The sequence below is a fragment of the Artemia sp. Qi Xiang Cuo genome, chromosome 17 (assembly GCF_049724085.1).
Source record: "Artemia sp. Qi Xiang Cuo chromosome 17, ASM4972408v1, whole genome shotgun sequence".
Taxonomy (NCBI): Eukaryota; Metazoa; Arthropoda; class Branchiopoda; order Anostraca; family Artemiidae; genus Artemia; species Artemia sp. Qi Xiang Cuo.
The window spans coordinates 26,242,006-26,258,444 of record NC_142810.1 but is presented as its reverse complement, the minus strand read 5'-3'; the positions used below and the strand labels follow the sequence as shown (position 1 = coordinate 26,258,444).

The 16,439-nt window shown below is 33.4% G+C and overlaps 1 protein-coding gene across 1 annotated transcript in view; it reads right to left on the bottom strand.

The window, feature by feature from the left end:
- LOC148942051 (BAI1-associated protein 3-like) overlaps window positions 1–16,439 on the bottom strand; it is a 146,900-nt gene that overhangs the window by 44,811 nt on the left and 85,650 nt on the right. The window contains exons 7-10 of the mRNA XM_089103219.1: window positions 15,437–15,552; window positions 11,981–12,089; window positions 3,549–3,656; window positions 812–886 (exon numbers count right to left, since the gene is read on the bottom strand). Coding sequence (XP_088959345.1) covers window positions 812–886; window positions 3,549–3,656; window positions 11,981–12,089; window positions 15,437–15,552 — 408 coding nt within the window. The remainder of the gene's footprint in view (window positions 1–811; window positions 887–3,548; window positions 3,657–11,980; window positions 12,090–15,436; window positions 15,553–16,439) is intronic.

Sequence of the window (16,439 nt, the reverse complement as noted above, 5' to 3'; positions counted from 1 at the left end):
AACAAGGAAAGTAAATTGATCGTTAAATCATTAGAAGGCTATATTACTGTTGGTTTTCTTCACATAGAAATACTCTAAAATGACTAATATAGAAAAAAATAGCGAGGACAATTTGAAAATCCCTTTAAAAGTACCAGTGTCTATAATTAGAGCCTAATGAGATGAAAACATGCTAAAAAGACTTGCAAGGAAACGCGAATTTATTTTTCAGAATAGCTCGTTAATTCTTCCCAGGTTTTTTGCTTGACTACTCACTTTTATCTCATTAGCAAAATATTGATAGAGTGCTATGATTATACTCTGATTACAAATCCCAGTACCACTCGATCTTTTGAGTTTCTTGGAAATGTGAAATATTTTCTCGCAGATGTTCATTGTTGGCCCTTTTTTTTGTAGAATTGTCTAGAAAAGTGGCTCCAAACCGGGCAGTCCTGATCCCCCCTCTTGGTATTTCAATTTTGATATTTAAAACTGCGTGTAATCACTTACAGGAACCTTAAAAGGCTATTAACTTAGTATCTCTTTTGGGTCGTCCTCTAGGCATATTTTATAGGGTATTGATGTAAAACAATGTCTGAATACAACAGCTTTTATGCGATGCGTAACGGCATCTTATACCTGTTTTGCTCTTTCAATGCATTTGAAAGTGACTTCATTCACATGAATTAGTTTTTCAACTAAGGTTTAATGCATAATCAGCCGAAGGTTTCACGTCCTGCCCATGATCCAGAAAAATATTGCTATGTCCCACCAGTTGGGCCTGTGCCCCACGGAATCACTGGTCTAGAGCTAATTTATCGATTTAACATACCTCACAAATTTTGTACAAGAAATTTCCTCCTGTAACGGGATCAGGCCACAAAAGCTGCTTCCAAAATTCTCGTATCTAGACAAAAGGTAACTTTATTAATTCCCAAAGAGATCAATTACTAGTTTTTGGCGAGAAGTTTTTTAACAAAGACATATATATCTTTTAATGAAAATACATGTTTTTTCTTAGAAATTTATCAGATTTTAAAGTGAAGAAAGAACTTTTTATTCAAGAATCACGTTTTTTTGATAATTCAAATTTACAGGTCAAAGCATCTTTATATGTATACAAAACAACAAACAAATATAAAAGAAACCTTTTAACTAATAAATGACAATTAATTATGTTTTTCCATGCAAGCTATTTTTCATCACACTTTATATCTAATGAGCTTTCATCATTAACTTTATTCATTTAATTTGTTTTCAGAGCTCAGAGATTGTATCGACTAAGCAAGTTCTCTTTTAGAATTCTTCTATTAAATAATTGTGCAGTTGATGCAATTATTGAATGGAAAATGAAAGAGCACAGAGACTGTGGATGCTATGTGCTAATTTTATGTTGTTAAAAATTAAGTAATCACAACATCATAGCACACAAATATGCCGCTATTGAAAAAGAAAGCAATAAGTTAAAGAGATAAAATCACAACTGATATGAGACGTTTTGATAGATATACGGACACGGATAATGGAAACGGGTATGTTAACAAATACCTTAAAAAAGAAGAGAGAAAATCCCTACATGCTTTAAAAAATACAGTGAAACTTCAATAGCTTGAATCTTTAGGAAAGAAAAAAGTCTGATTTTCATTTTGAGCTGTAAATCAAATCGAAATATAGAGATTCAGGTTGCTAAGACGAATATAGCCATAGCCTACGATGCAAAATTCTATAGTGTTAAGCCAAACTAAAATTATGTCTGCATTTGATAACAGTAATCAGAACCAATTTTAAACGTATTGAGAACCAACTTTCATTACAATAGACCAACTTTCAGAACCAACTTTCATTACAATAATATAACAAAAAGAAGATTAAGTGTATTAGAAAAGAATCAAATTACTTTCATCAGCGGTTTAAACTTAACTTACAGAGGTCATTTTGTCACCGAAGCTTTCAGAGAGCTGCATTTAACAAGTTTGTTTACTTTTTGCTTTTAATTGTGTAATATTCAGTTTGATATTTTTCACATAACATTTTTAATTTATAAGAGAACTTTTGACTTTTTATTTTGTGGGAAATTGAAAGGAATAGGAAAACCTCATTTATCTAGTAATCCTGCCTGTTGAATTTCATTGTATTGAGTTTTGACTATATACTTTGAATTTTAGACTATTAGGAAATAAAGATAAAATATAAAGAATATAAGCAATAGATATTCTAATAAAATATTAAATATTTAACTAAATGCATATAAAACTTGCAGTCGATTAACCCTAAAAACTGCGAGCTAAGTTAATATTTTTCATCAAACAGTTCGTAGTAACGAACTGTGAGTAAGGAGCGACATGGAACAATAGTTCCCGAAACTTTAAAACCAGAATTTTAATAACAATTGATATATAAAAAAATTGAATTTTCATGCTAATTCTGAATAAATAAAGTTCAACAAGCTTAATGCTACCCATCAAAAGCTAAAAGCCTGAGAAAATTTGCGTGATTTTCTCAGGCATAATATTATGATATGATACTTTGGTGGGGGCTGCTCCCTGATCAGTACTTCTTTCTTTTGGCTTAAAGTTTGACTTCATGTCCCAGTTCTTAAGGAATAGCTACTGAAACATAAGGGTTGTTTAACGGGAGGGAGCAGCCCCCTATATATGGAATAATTTATGTTCGTTTTGAGTTTCAATGCTGCTCCATATTTTCAGTTGAAAAAACTTGCTTTTTCAATTTAACTTATTTATAAAACAGATAGTCTATAAGCTTATTAAAATATAGTCCAGATAATCTTTAAAACATTAATTAAAAAAGTTATAGATGTATAAAATTAATGAGCCTCCATCTTGCATGGCAAAGAGGACTGAAAAAAGATCGCCATTGTACGTCCCACTTTTATTGGCAATAAAAATGATAACTTTTTTTTCCTATTACTTGCTTCATGCCACAATCAACCATAAATTTATAGAATAATAATCTTTAAATAGCACCATGATTTTATATTTGAAGCTTTATGATACTTTTGAGTTAAAAAAAAACACAAAAAACTCGATTGGCCAGTCCACCGGCACCTGTCAAAAAACTTTGTGTCAGGGAGGTGTAGGTCTGTAAAAGTTATCTTGAGGGGAGAGGGGGGAGAGTTTTGACTTTTTTTATCCAGACAATTTTCATATTTTTGACATTTTATACACTTGTTATTTATTTCTAGTTTTCTATGGAACGTGATAATTTCCCAATTAAAATACTTTGTTCGCACCTATGGCCTTATCAGTAGATCCGCATCTAGTACCGTAACAGAAATAATAGGAATAACTTCTGTATTTTCATATATGTATTAGGATTCCAAATATGTAATGACATCCACATTTTCTTATCGATTATAAGGATTTTTCAATAAGTCTCTTCATTTTGAGGTTAGAATCATTCATTATCTGTTTAATCCCGGTATAAAATCCTGGGGATAAAATTCTTTTAGACTTCAATACATTTCTTTTTAAGTCTTTGAAACGAAAAGAACCAATGAAACGTGTAAGAGTCTTGAAATAATTTTTTCTATGGATAACTTTTCAGCTTACTTGATAAAAGCAAGATGTTGTATCGATAGCGGAAGTACTTTGTCTTTCATGTTTTTCTGCTCCATTGACTTGGTCACTTTCCACTGCAGCACGAACTCGACATAGAGCCTAGAAAATAAACCAATTATTATCTGAAATATCTAGAAATCTATTGTTCTCTATTATTCTATTAAATCTATTATTCTAAAAAATATTATTATCTGAAAATTTAGAGTTTGAAATGTAGAATAAGGATGGAAACAGTTTACTAAGAAAAAGAACGCCATAGAATGTTAAGATAAATGATAAAATAGCCTTTTTTCTTAGAAACCTATAAAATGTATTTTAAGGACATCGATTATTCAAAAGCATAATTCATACGGGAAAAACTTATTGGTTTGGGAGGGATTATAAACGACAAAAAGGTTTCAGCTATCATACGGCAAAAAGGAAACAATACATATTCACGGGAATATTTTCATATCGTTAATATATGTAATATATCATGAAATAAATATATTAAAAATATATTAATATATGAAATAACATATGTTAATATATATTTTTATATTGTCAGACATGTGCACGATGAAGGGAGCACTAGGTCGGTGCTTTTATAGAGTCTTGAAATCTTTGTTACGATCCCAATCTTTGCATTTATTTCTCTCATGCTGTCCGCGAATTTCGTATGTTTTTTAGAATTCTCATGACGTAAAAAATGTTGCCCCAGCCCCAAAGGAACTCCTTTGCTTATGCATAGGGAGCTAAACATAACCCTATTTCTTTCAGTGATAAGTTTTTATTTGGATATCGCGTGCATAAAGAACAATAATATTCTAAGGCCTTTTATAATCCATATTTGAATTAACTATGAGGTTTTTATCTTTTTCTAGTGCCTGATAAAGATATTATGCCGGAAAATCCAAATTCTTTGTTGCCGTCCTCAGCAATTCACCTCATTTACAACTAGTTTACATAAAACTAGCCCACAAAGGAAAAGAAAAAAATTGGAGGCCCCATTTTAAGGTGACATTTTGTAATGCATTTCATTTTTTAAGCTTAGGGGATGTATCCAACGGTGGCCATAATTTAAGTTCTAAGACGGCAGGATAGAGGGTGCCAAATCGGTCAATCTGGTCGTTGACCAGCATTGCGGTGTCAAATGGGTCAACAGCACGGCAGGTTGACAGTATCAATGGTGACACTGTCACCAGTGAGAGTGACACAATCAGCCTTGGGACTGATTTTATCGTAGAAAGACATCAGAATCTTCAAACTCTACTTTTTGCGTGTGTGTGTTACATCTGCTGAAGACAACTATTGAATTTATTCAAGATATACCGTCTTTCAGTTTACATTACTGTGCTAGAAATACTGTTTTTTTTTTATTCTTTCTTCTTTTCAAGGAAAATTCCTATTGCTCCTAAATGCTATTTCCTTACTGCATACATAGAATTAAAATGCAATAATTTGTTTAGAAGCTCTCTCTTGTCGTAGAAGGCCTAAAGTCAATCCAAATTAAAATTCCTGGCTCCAAGCAAGAAGTAATTAACCTCTTTTGTCTGGTTAATTAATACTTGAGCTTCGAATGGGTTCCCTCAGTTCGGCTGCTGAAGCATGAAAAAATATTCCAACTTTCCATTTGTTTATTCCTTTGCAATCAAATTTTATTCAGCTCCTTTTTTGTCATTGTATCATCTTAATCACACCCTTACCTGGCCTTTTAAACTAAATACGATGGAAGGACTAGTTTTTGTGTCTCCAAAACCAGTTGTCAAACCGATTTTGACTTTTTTCAGTAGTGCCCAAGCAACACCATAGTCACGCTTACACTGGCGTGACTAGGGGTGGGGGGGGGGCAAACCCTGAGGGAGCGCAAAAATAATTCTTTATTTATACTGTGGTACTGATGGTCTAAGGCAGGTGGAGGGGGAGGCACCAAAACTGACATTATTCCCGGGTGCTGAAAAATCTAGCTACGCATCAGCATACCTATCGATAAAAGCCAAGATTTATGAATGACATGTTTTCCATGCATTACTTGTCAACTACCACAGTAGAAAATCAAAATGAGAAGAAATCGGTTTGAAATGTTTGTATCGACACCAATTTGTTCATAATTATTATTCAACTAAGACTCTGTCTTTTTACCTTTGGGAAGATTAATAGTAGAAATAGAAAATCTGATTTGCCTATCTTCTATATTCTGTAATTTAAGGGAAACAAAATTGTCTTAAGTTTTTGATCTGTTTGATCAGTCATAAATTTTATTACTGAAATTCAAAAATGTGTAAATACACAAATTACGAAGTCTTCCATAATTTGGGTTTTATCCACGAGTCTGATTCAAATGCAACTCTGACATTACAGAGGAACTTATATGATAAACCCAACAACATGAAATTTACTGCTGATGGACACACAGCAGATGTTTTTTTTCCTGTGCAGCCGATTTCGGTTTGTTGCTTGAAAGCACTATATAAAGATAATATAACTGTATAAAGATGATCTATTATTTATATACTATGCTTGAAAGTAACAAATACAATTCCAATAAAACCTCCGTACACGAACCTCATACTAGCTAGATGAATATGACAATCCATTTCAAAAAGTTAGGTATAACTCTTCCCTAGGGCCCTAAGGATTGAATTATACAACTATAAATAAGGAGTGACGTGACTCAATAGTAACTGAAACTCTAAAAAACAAAATTTTTATATCAATAGATGTATCAAAAGAATTGGCTTATTATACCTATTTAAAATATATAAGATTAATTAAGTTCCAATCGAACGCCGCGAGCCTGAGAAAATTTGCCTGATTTTCAAAATACAGAGAAAACTGCCCTAAAAATCAATGGATTTTAATGAAAATCCCACCGCCAGATTCAGCTTATCAGAGAATCGATTTGTAGAGGTTTTAAACTCCAATCTTCAATAATGTGGGATTTTGCAATTTTTTTGCAAAAAGGAAGATTATGGATGCGTGTTAATTTCTGTCTTTTCTTCCTCACGGGTAACCGTACAGAACCAGTGATCGTAGAATATTGGGAGAGGCTCATTCGAGTGGAAATATTTCGGGTGGGGGGAGGATGAATTTTCTGATGGGTTATTTTCCAAGGAGGGAATTTTCAGTCGAGAGTGAATTTTCTGGGGGGGGGGTGAACTTTTAATGGGAAACTTCTAACTGGGGGAATTTGCCAGAATTCCTTTACAAAATTCTTTTTTATTTGTCTTGCTTTCTCTTTTCCAACTCAACTTTACATATGGCAATTTTAAATGGTAATTCTTTGGGCCAGATTTTCCAGCATTATTTCAAATACGATCCAAAATTAAAAAAAAATCAACTGAAAGTAAGGAGCAACATTAAGACTTAAAACTAACAGAAATTATTACATATATAAAGGGAGTTATCCCTTTTTCAATACCTCGCTTTTTGCGCTAAAGTTTACTTTTTGTCCCAGTTCCTCAACAACGACTCCCAAAAAACAAGGGTCGGCTAATCAGAACAATAAGAAGGTTTTCTTTAAAAGTAACAAAAAAATTTAAGGTGCATAGTGAGATATTAAAGAGGGGGCAACCCCACTCATATACGTAATAACTTTTGTTCGTTTAAAGTTTTAATGTTGCTCCTTAGTTCCAGTTGAAAAAAAAGTTATTTAATCTCTGAGCGAAGCAGTTTGCAAGCAGACAGAACCTACAGTGTGTAAGCTGAAATGTAGTCGAGAGGACTGTGTGAAGCGTTTCCACCAATTTTTGATTCGTTTGGAGCAGCTTTCTACTTTTGAATGGGAAGCTCCGTCCAAGCCGGCAAACGGAAAGATACCAGTTTGTAAATTGAATTTAAACGAAAATCTAAAAATACTTAGGATTTGCAGCCGCACCACGAAATATTGAAAAACCTTATTAAAGGTCCTACCCCTTTACGGTAAAAAAAGGGACATGTCACTTCTTCGCATGCAATAAAGTGATTTTCCTTGTTGCTCAAGATGGGGAGTGTAATGCTCCTACATGAGGTTTACAGCAATGTTAATTCCTATGGTGCAGTTTTCATTTCAATACAGAACTATTTTCGTGGGGTTTCAGTATATTTTCCAAAATTTACATCTATTTGTTTTTGCAATAAAGTTTTGCCATTAAAATTAATCGAAACAACTACTATTCCTGACTGAATTTTAAGTGGTAATTTTTCCACATTTGACTGTTTTTTTCTTTTTTTAAGCGTGTTTAAAAATTTTCGGTTACTATGAGCTACAGTTTTCTTTACTAGGGTACATATGAAGCTGTAATCATGACACCAAGTAATTATTTTAAAATGATTAGTGTTATGCATGAAAGTACCATTGCTGCAGTTAAAGTAGGAAGTGAAGTTAGCTGTTGGTTCGTTCTAGAATCACTAGTCAAGAAGGGTTTTGTCTTATCCCTGTTGATTTGGATTATTCTGATTGACTTTGTACATGAAAACGGGAATTGTACATGAAAATGGGAAACATTTGTACAGGAACATGAAAACGGGAATTTTGCTAACAATGCACTTCATAACCCTCGAACAACTCCCCGCGTTCTGTGTCAACAAAAATCCCCCTTCTTGCCCTAATAAGAGTTTGCACTGAAAGATATAGAACAACTTTTATCCCTTACATAGTTGACATTTTCAACCAGTGAATCTCCGCTGCCTCCCCCCCCCCACACGATCACTCTTTACCTCATAGTTATTAATTTTAATGTCCATTTTGCAAATTTGGAGGTTTTATATTTATGTTTGCTAGTTACCAACTAACTTAATTTTACGTTTTAATTTTCCCTTGTTAATTTTACGAGTTTTCGGTTTTTTTTTTTTTTGCATTTTTGCTGACTTGAGATTGCCTTCTAATTTTATGAGGTTTTTTTTACATTTTTACATATTTGACATTGACCCTTTTATAATTTCCTGTTGTTTTTTTATTGTTTGTTTTTGTTGTTCTTTTTTCGCTTTATTTGACGCTACAGTGCGAATTTGGCCCTTTTGGGCTTGTGATAGCCGTTTTTCAGCAATAAATCTTATCTTATCTTATGATATCGAATAGGAAGGTAAAACTTTCCAAATCTTAGACTCTACAGATGAATTGTGTATCCTAGACAAAAATGTTAGAAAAATGACAAAGTTCCTTAGTCTAGGAATAACTAAGGGTGGAGAAGTGATGGTACGTAACTAGCCAGTTGATCAAGTTGATAGTTCCACTTACTAGGTAGTATTATTAAAATAGATAGAGGATGTATAAGATTTAATAATATAGAATATCCGAGACAGGGTGCTCTATCCGAATTGAAAGAAGTTTAGAAGAACAGAAAAGTAAGTCAGATACCTTACTAGGTTAAAATGTTTAAAGCCATAGAAAAGACAGTGGTCAAGCACGACATTGGAATGCAGGTACTTTGGAAGGAAGAGGAAGTTTCTTTGAAGTATTCTAGAAAGTAATTGTCTATAAACGGTTTTAGATACTCCTTTGACGTACTCTCATATCAAACAATCAACTGTACGAAAAATGTGGTTCGATTCTACTTTCCAACACTATAACGAGACAAAGATTAATATGGCTAGTCCACGGTTTACGGAAGAAGAATGAAATATTGCCAACAGTTAAGCTTTTGCTAGCTTTTTGGTGACCAATGAAGAACAGGTAGTCCCTAATTATGTAAGAAAGGTCAAAAGAAAGAATTTAAATGAAATTGGAGCTTCATAGAAGGGAGTAAGGAATGAAGCTTTGAATAGGTTTTGGTGGAGGAAGGGCCTAAGGTGCTCTGTTGCCATCCAATGCCTTGTTACTGTCTTGAATTTTTTTGTAGAAGTAGTAGTAAAACCAACTAAAAATGTGTTATTACTAACCTAGCTTTCGGTAAATTAAGGTGGATGCTTTTCTTTACAGCAATTTTTTTAAGAGTCTCATCATTGCCGAACTATTGTGATAAATCTAAAAACATGGCTGTATAAATTTAGTGTATTTTAGAAAGATCCTAAATATAACTACAATGTTCATTAGACATTTCTAACCCTTGGATGAAGGGTAAAATAAAAGTTCAGAATTCTAGTGACAGTATTTGGAGGTGGCAGGTGTAATTACACTTTGCACAGGCGCAATTTTAAATTTATAGAGGCGGAAACCTTTCTATTGCAGTATATTATTATTATTATTATTTACAATAAAAAAATATGTTAAACGGCTTACATTGAGCGTGGCGACAGGACAAAAAGAGCTCAAACTCAGTCCTTACCTATAAAAAACGTAATAAAAAAGAGGACGAATCAGTACCACCCATGCAAAACTGTGATTTTCCTTATTGTTCAAGGTGAGAGGATGTAGTTTTCCTTTATGGGATTTTGACAACGGAGACTTCAATGTTGCAGTTTTAAATTTGAACCGATACAAACTTTGAAGATTTTCGGGCCATATTTCTAGAGTCCCATAATTTCGCTTTTTCAAAGTAAATATTTACTATTGAAATTCCTCGAAACAATAGTTATATTTAACGAATTGGCTTAAAATTTCACTCTTTCTCCCCTGACATTTTTTTTCAAAAAGCGTTTTCAAATGCTTGGTTGCTATAGCCGTGGTTCCTTCTTTACTCCGTTGCACCTATCGCTGCAACAAAAATAAACGCTGCAACCTACCCCTGCAATAGTATTAATTTTGTTGAAGTCTTATAGTCTGGAATATACCAGGGCAAAGCTAAATGGCTCAACCTAAATTCCCTGTTAGTGGTCTGTAGAATACAGGTGAGCCATATAGACACTAAGGATCATATCCTTTCTTCTTTACTAACTGATGGCTTCTCCAAATGTCACTCAGTGTCCAAAAAACAACATATTGGGGTAGAAGCTAGCGCTCCATAATGCCAAGAGATGAAATAAGTAACCTTAGGTAAAACAAATTGACCGACCCAATTCTATTAAAGATGGCTGATTATGTGTTGTTAATACTTTCATCAGAAGATGGGTAGACCACCAAATGTTTTATCTCCTATAGCTTTGTCAAAGTCTCACATGCAACATCCATATATACCAGAGCAAATGGTTGTGAACTTAAATCAGAACTCAAATCAGATGTTCAAACAGCTTCTTTCTGAAACCAACTAAGAATTCTCAAATGTAGTTGGTCTTGTTGGGGGTTAACATTAAAAATAAAATTGAATTTGAACAATGTTTTTATACATTCTTTGTTTGAATTGCTTATCTTAACTTTTGTTTTATTTTACACTGTCTCTAAATGGTTAATGCATGATCATCTTGCAGGACATCAATGATAATGATACCATTCCTGTATTTAAAATATTAATAAAATATGTATTTACCATGAAATTTTTATGTAAGATTAACAGTTGCAGGACGTATTTCAAAAATCACCAACATTACAGTAATTATTAACATCACCAACATCACCAAGAGGGAACTTAGTAAAGAGTGAAACCTAGGCCATAGTAACCAAAAATTTGCAAAAAGCATTTTAAAAACAAGTCAAGTGAGAAAGAATTATCATTTGAAGCTGATTCAGGAGAGGCTATTACTCTGAATAATCTTAAAGACAATAGTTTGTTGCAAAAAGACTTATGATAATTTAGGGAAATAGCCTGAAACCCCACAAATTGTTGTCAGATCGAAATGAAAAGGGCACCATAGGATTTACCATGGTCGAAACCTTTTTTTAGGAGAATCAGATTTCCCCATCTTTAGTAGCAAGGAAAATTACTTTTTCACATGGGATGCAGTGACATATCCCCTTTTTTCCTTTTCATTTTTCTGCAATCAAAACTGGTGGGACGCTGAAACATCATATAGGATCATCTGAAAGAAAATTACTGTATCGAGTGTCTTTTGTAAGTAAAACAGCATGATATCAAAAATAAAATATAATTTCTGACAGAGCGAGAAGAGCGAGGCGTTGAGGAGGGGACAGCCCCTTTCATATACGGAATAGTTTCTGTTCGTTTTAAGTTTTAACGTCGTTCCTTACTTACAGTTAAAAAAACTTGTTTTTTATTTAATTTTTGAACGTTTTGAATTAATGTAGGTTTTGATTTTGGCTCACCGTACATGAATAATTAAAACAAAATTTGCATATTAATTTTACTTTTATTTGGTTAAATGGCTTTCTTGAAACTTGTTTAGTTTTATTTACGAGCGTTTCTATTAGTAATAAATATTACTTTATTATTAATAATAAATAAACGCCGGCCACCGTGAGCATCATGAGGAATGTGAAATTTTTGAGCCTTTTACTTCAATTTTTTAGAGCATTATGCCCCTCCCCCATCCAGATGAACGTACACAAGGCGCCGACTATGATTTATGTTTCTGACAAATAGCTAGTCTCACAGTAATTAACACTTAGCCCATAGTATAGCTTGAATTCACAGTATAGTCCTTGAATTCATAAAATGTAATTTAGCCCTAAAGTGCCAAAAAGAAATGATAACCTTTTCGTATGCCAAGTCAAACCATTTGTCCAGTGCTAAATTAAACCATTCGTGATATCTGGATTCACCAAGAATTCGCAAGTCCTCGTGTGTTAGGTGCTCTCGTAGCCTAGAAAAAAAAAAATCAGATCAGTATTATAAGGAAAAAGAGTTACGATGATTATATTTCACCACTTGGTTCTTACTTGGGATTCAAGAAAGCAATTTACATTAAAAGAAATACATTTGTTAGGCGGTATGGTTGTTCTTACCTCGAAAAACATCAATGATTAATAACAACAATGAAACAATCGTAACAATATGACCTAAAGTATCCATACCATAGGTGGGAGTTTGTACAGGTAAAGGAAACATCAAAATAACATTCATATAAGTTAATTTTTAGAGGAGGGAAAAACTTTAACTAAAAAGTTTTTTGGGAGTTATAAGTTATGATTTAATTTTTAGAGGAGGGGAAGAGGAGGGGAAAACTTTAACTAAAAAGTTTTAGGGGAGTTATAAGTTATAAGGATACTCCTTCGATATACCCACTCTTTTATATATCTCAGACTGAAGACGCGACGAAAAACCCGTTTTTACGGGATGATTCAAGACACTGCTGTAGAGAAATACAATGTATAGCGTGGTTTTAATTTCGTATACGATATTTAAAGTGTTGTTTTTTGGGGTTTGGGGGGGGGGGAGGTACCGAGGTTAGGTTACGTATTTAATATATGCTATGCTTTGCCCCCCACTAATTTGCAAATATATAGCCCAAATTTGTTTCTAAACTGTTATATACTCATCCTATTTTATTGCATTTCATTAGCATTAACCAAACTAGCAGTATATAAAAGAGTGTGTATATCGAAGGAGTACCGTTATAAGTTAATTTTTGGAGGAGGGGAAGAGGTGTATCCAAACTTTAACTAAAGAGAGTTAGGGGATTACGAATTTACGAATTTGGCATTACGAATTTACAGTATTTTCATCTGGAGCTGATATTTTAAGAGAAGAGGTAGCTGACTTCTTGCCTTCCCTTCGTGGGTCCTCCTAGGTAAATCCAAAAAGAATAATAAATCTAAAACTTCAAATCCATACACCACAGACTTTTCACGGGAGACTATTAAACATAAAGGTTTATGCTGCTGTGAGGAGATCGTTATTTTCCTTTTATGCGGCTTTAGTCCCTACTTTATGGCGTATTTTTATAATATTTGTGATGGTAGTAATTTTGAACATGATATTTGCATTCTACTGACCGATAATTTTAAATCCTGACTTGCTTCTCACTTAATTGTTTCAAATGTTTCACTCATTTTCAAAATTTTATAAGACATTTTTTTTTCTTCACAGGAAGTTAGGTATGCCAGTTCTCTTCCTCAAATAACTTTTAATACAATCAAGGGAAGATGAATTTTGCAAAGTGAGATTTAGAAGTCCAATTAAGAATAGAGAGGAGAGTACAGCTAAGATTGCCTAACCTGCCTCAAGAGGGGTCAAATCCTGACCCACAATCTTAAATCCTGACTTGCTTCTCATAATTCAGTTAAATTTTTTCAAATGTTTCACTCATTTCCAAAATTTTTTAAGATATTTTTTTTCTTCACAGAAAGTTATATATGCCAGTTCTCTTGCTCAGAAAACTTTTAATACAATCACGGGAAGATGAATTTTGCAAAGTGAGACTTAGAAGTCCAATTAAGAGTAGAGAGGAGAGTACAGCTAAGATTGCCTAACCTGCCTAAAGAGGGGTCAAATCCTGACCCATAATCTTAAATCCTGACTTGCTTCTCATAATTCAGTTAAATTTTTTCAAATGTTTCACTCATTTTCAAAATTTGTTAAGATATTTTTTTTCTTCACAGAAAGTTATATATGCCAGTTCTCTTGCTCAGAAAACTTTTAATACAATCAAGGGAAGATGAATTTTGCAAAGTGAGATTTAGAAGTCCAATTAAGAATAGAGAGGAGAGTACAGCTAAGATTGCCTAACCTGCCTCAAGAGGGGTCAAATCCTGACCCATAATCTTAAATCCTGACTTGCTTCTCATAATTCAGTTAAATTTTTTCAAATGTTTCACTCATTTTCAAAATTTTGTAAGATATTTTTTTTCTTCACAGAAAGTTATATATGCCAGTTCTCTTGCTCAGAAAACTTTTAATACAATCAAGGGAAGATGAATTTTGCAAAGTGAGATTTAGAAGTCCAATTAAGAATAGAGAGGAGAGTACAGCTAAGATTGCCTAACCTGCCTCAAGAGGGGTCAAATCCTGACCCATAATCTTAAATCCGGACTTGCTTCTCATAATTCAGTTAAATTTTTTCAAATGTTTCACTCATTTTCAAAAATTTTTAAGATATTTTTTTTTCTTCACAGAAAGTTATATATGCCAGTTCTCTTGCTCAGAAAACTTTTAATACAATCAAGGGAAGATGAATTTTGCAAAGTGAGATTTAGAAGTCCAATTAAGAATAGAGAGGAGAGTACAGCTAAGATTGCCTAACCTGCCTCAAGAGGGGTCAAATCCTGACCCATAATCTTAAATCATGACTTGCTTCTCATAATTCAGTAAAAATTTTTCAAATGTTTCACTAATTTTCAAAATTTTGTAAGATATTTTTTTTCTTCACAGAAAGTTATATATGCCATGTCTCTTGCTCAGAAAACTTTTAATACAATCAAGGGAAGATGAATTTTGCAAAGTGAGATTTAGAAGTCCAATTAAGAATAGAGAGGAGAGTACAGCTAAGATTGCCTAACCTGCCTCAAGAGGGGTCAAATCCTGACCCATAATCTTAAATCCTGACTTGCTTCTCATAATTCAGTTAAATTTTTTCAAATGTTTCACTCATTTTCAAAATTTTGTAAGATATTTTTTTTCTTCACAGAAAGTTATATATGCCAGTTCTCTTGCTCAGAAAATTTTTAATACAATCAAGGGAAGATGAATTTTGCAACCTGAGAATTAAAGACCCAATTAAGAATAGAGAGGAGAGTACAACTAAGTTTCTGCCTCGAGAGGGGTCAAATCCATTTTAGGGCAGTTCTAACCATTTAGAAGGCAGTTGTAACCTTGTCGTTTTAGAGGAGAGAAAAGCTCTCGAGAACCCTCTTACCGACTAAGCTATCATAAGCAGCTAAATATAGGGCCAGCTATAGGTACCTTTATTTTCTTGAAAAAAAGTTTTAAGAGGGGATAAAAGACACTCTTATCAAAAACATAACCACAATCAAAACAAGGATTAAGGGACGGATTCAGAGGGAGAGAGAAAAATGGGGAGATAGAGAAAAAAGAGAGAAAAAACTAAGAGAGAGAGAGAAAGAGAGAGAGAGAGAGAGAGAGAGAGAGAGAGAGAGAGAGAGAGAGAGAGAGAGAGAGAGAGAGAGAGAGAGAGAGAGACAGAGAGAGAGAGAGAGAGAGAGAGAGACTTCAAATTATCAAGATAAACGGCAAAATGCAACGATTCCTTACACAGTCAGCTCCCTAAGGGCCATATAGAGTTCAAAAATGGCAGTTGAGGGAACGGCATCAGGGTGATTAAGTCTATCCAAGAGCTGCACAATTTTAGGGCCTAAGTCATCATGAACCTGAAATAATCAAAAAGGAAATAATTTATGAAAATTAAGCAGGATAGGAAACAGAGATATTTATTTTTCAATTTTACAAAAAAAATGCTCTTAGTTGGGATTGAGTTTTGTTGTCACTTTCTATAATATATACACGACAAAAATTAGAAGTGTTATATTACGAGTAAATTTTTTTCTTTAAGATTTTTAATAAGAATTATAGAGCACAATAGATTGCAAATTAAGATTATGAAAGAAATAGTTAACTTTACTGCTTTAACTGCTCTTTTTCAATCAGAGTTTGAAGGCACTACAATATTCTAACAAATGACTTTTATTTGGAGTTTAAGATTAGCATACTTTTGGTGATCAGACATGCCATGCAGGTACTATGTAAAAAAAAAAAAAAAAGGTTTATCGAGAGACAACCTTGATTCCGAAGATAAGGATCTATCGATAACCTTGGAGCTGCCCTCAGTTAAGGTGGTAGTGGACCACAAAATGTCTTAGACCCAACACCTCACAACACCTACCAAGCTTACACTCTGTGATAGGGGCTGCAATCTTGTATTTAGGTGACTCTCTCACTCACATTCATTCCTAATTATTTATTATGCATGACACTTTTATTTGGTGAAGCAATCTTAAACTGTCTTGAATAAAAACTTTCCTAGTATTATCACTGAGTTTTAAAAGTTAGAGTAATCAGAGTCAACGCAATAGTAATGAACTAGTTGAGAGCATTTTATCTCCATGGATATTTTTTTATGAATAAAAAACAAGAGCCATAATGATTTTTTGTAGGTCTCCTGTATTGGTGTATTTAAACTGAACGAAAGCTCTGCCACAATGGTAAAACGATCACAAAGGCGGGCGGATGATGAAAAAAAACACTATAGTTTTCGCAT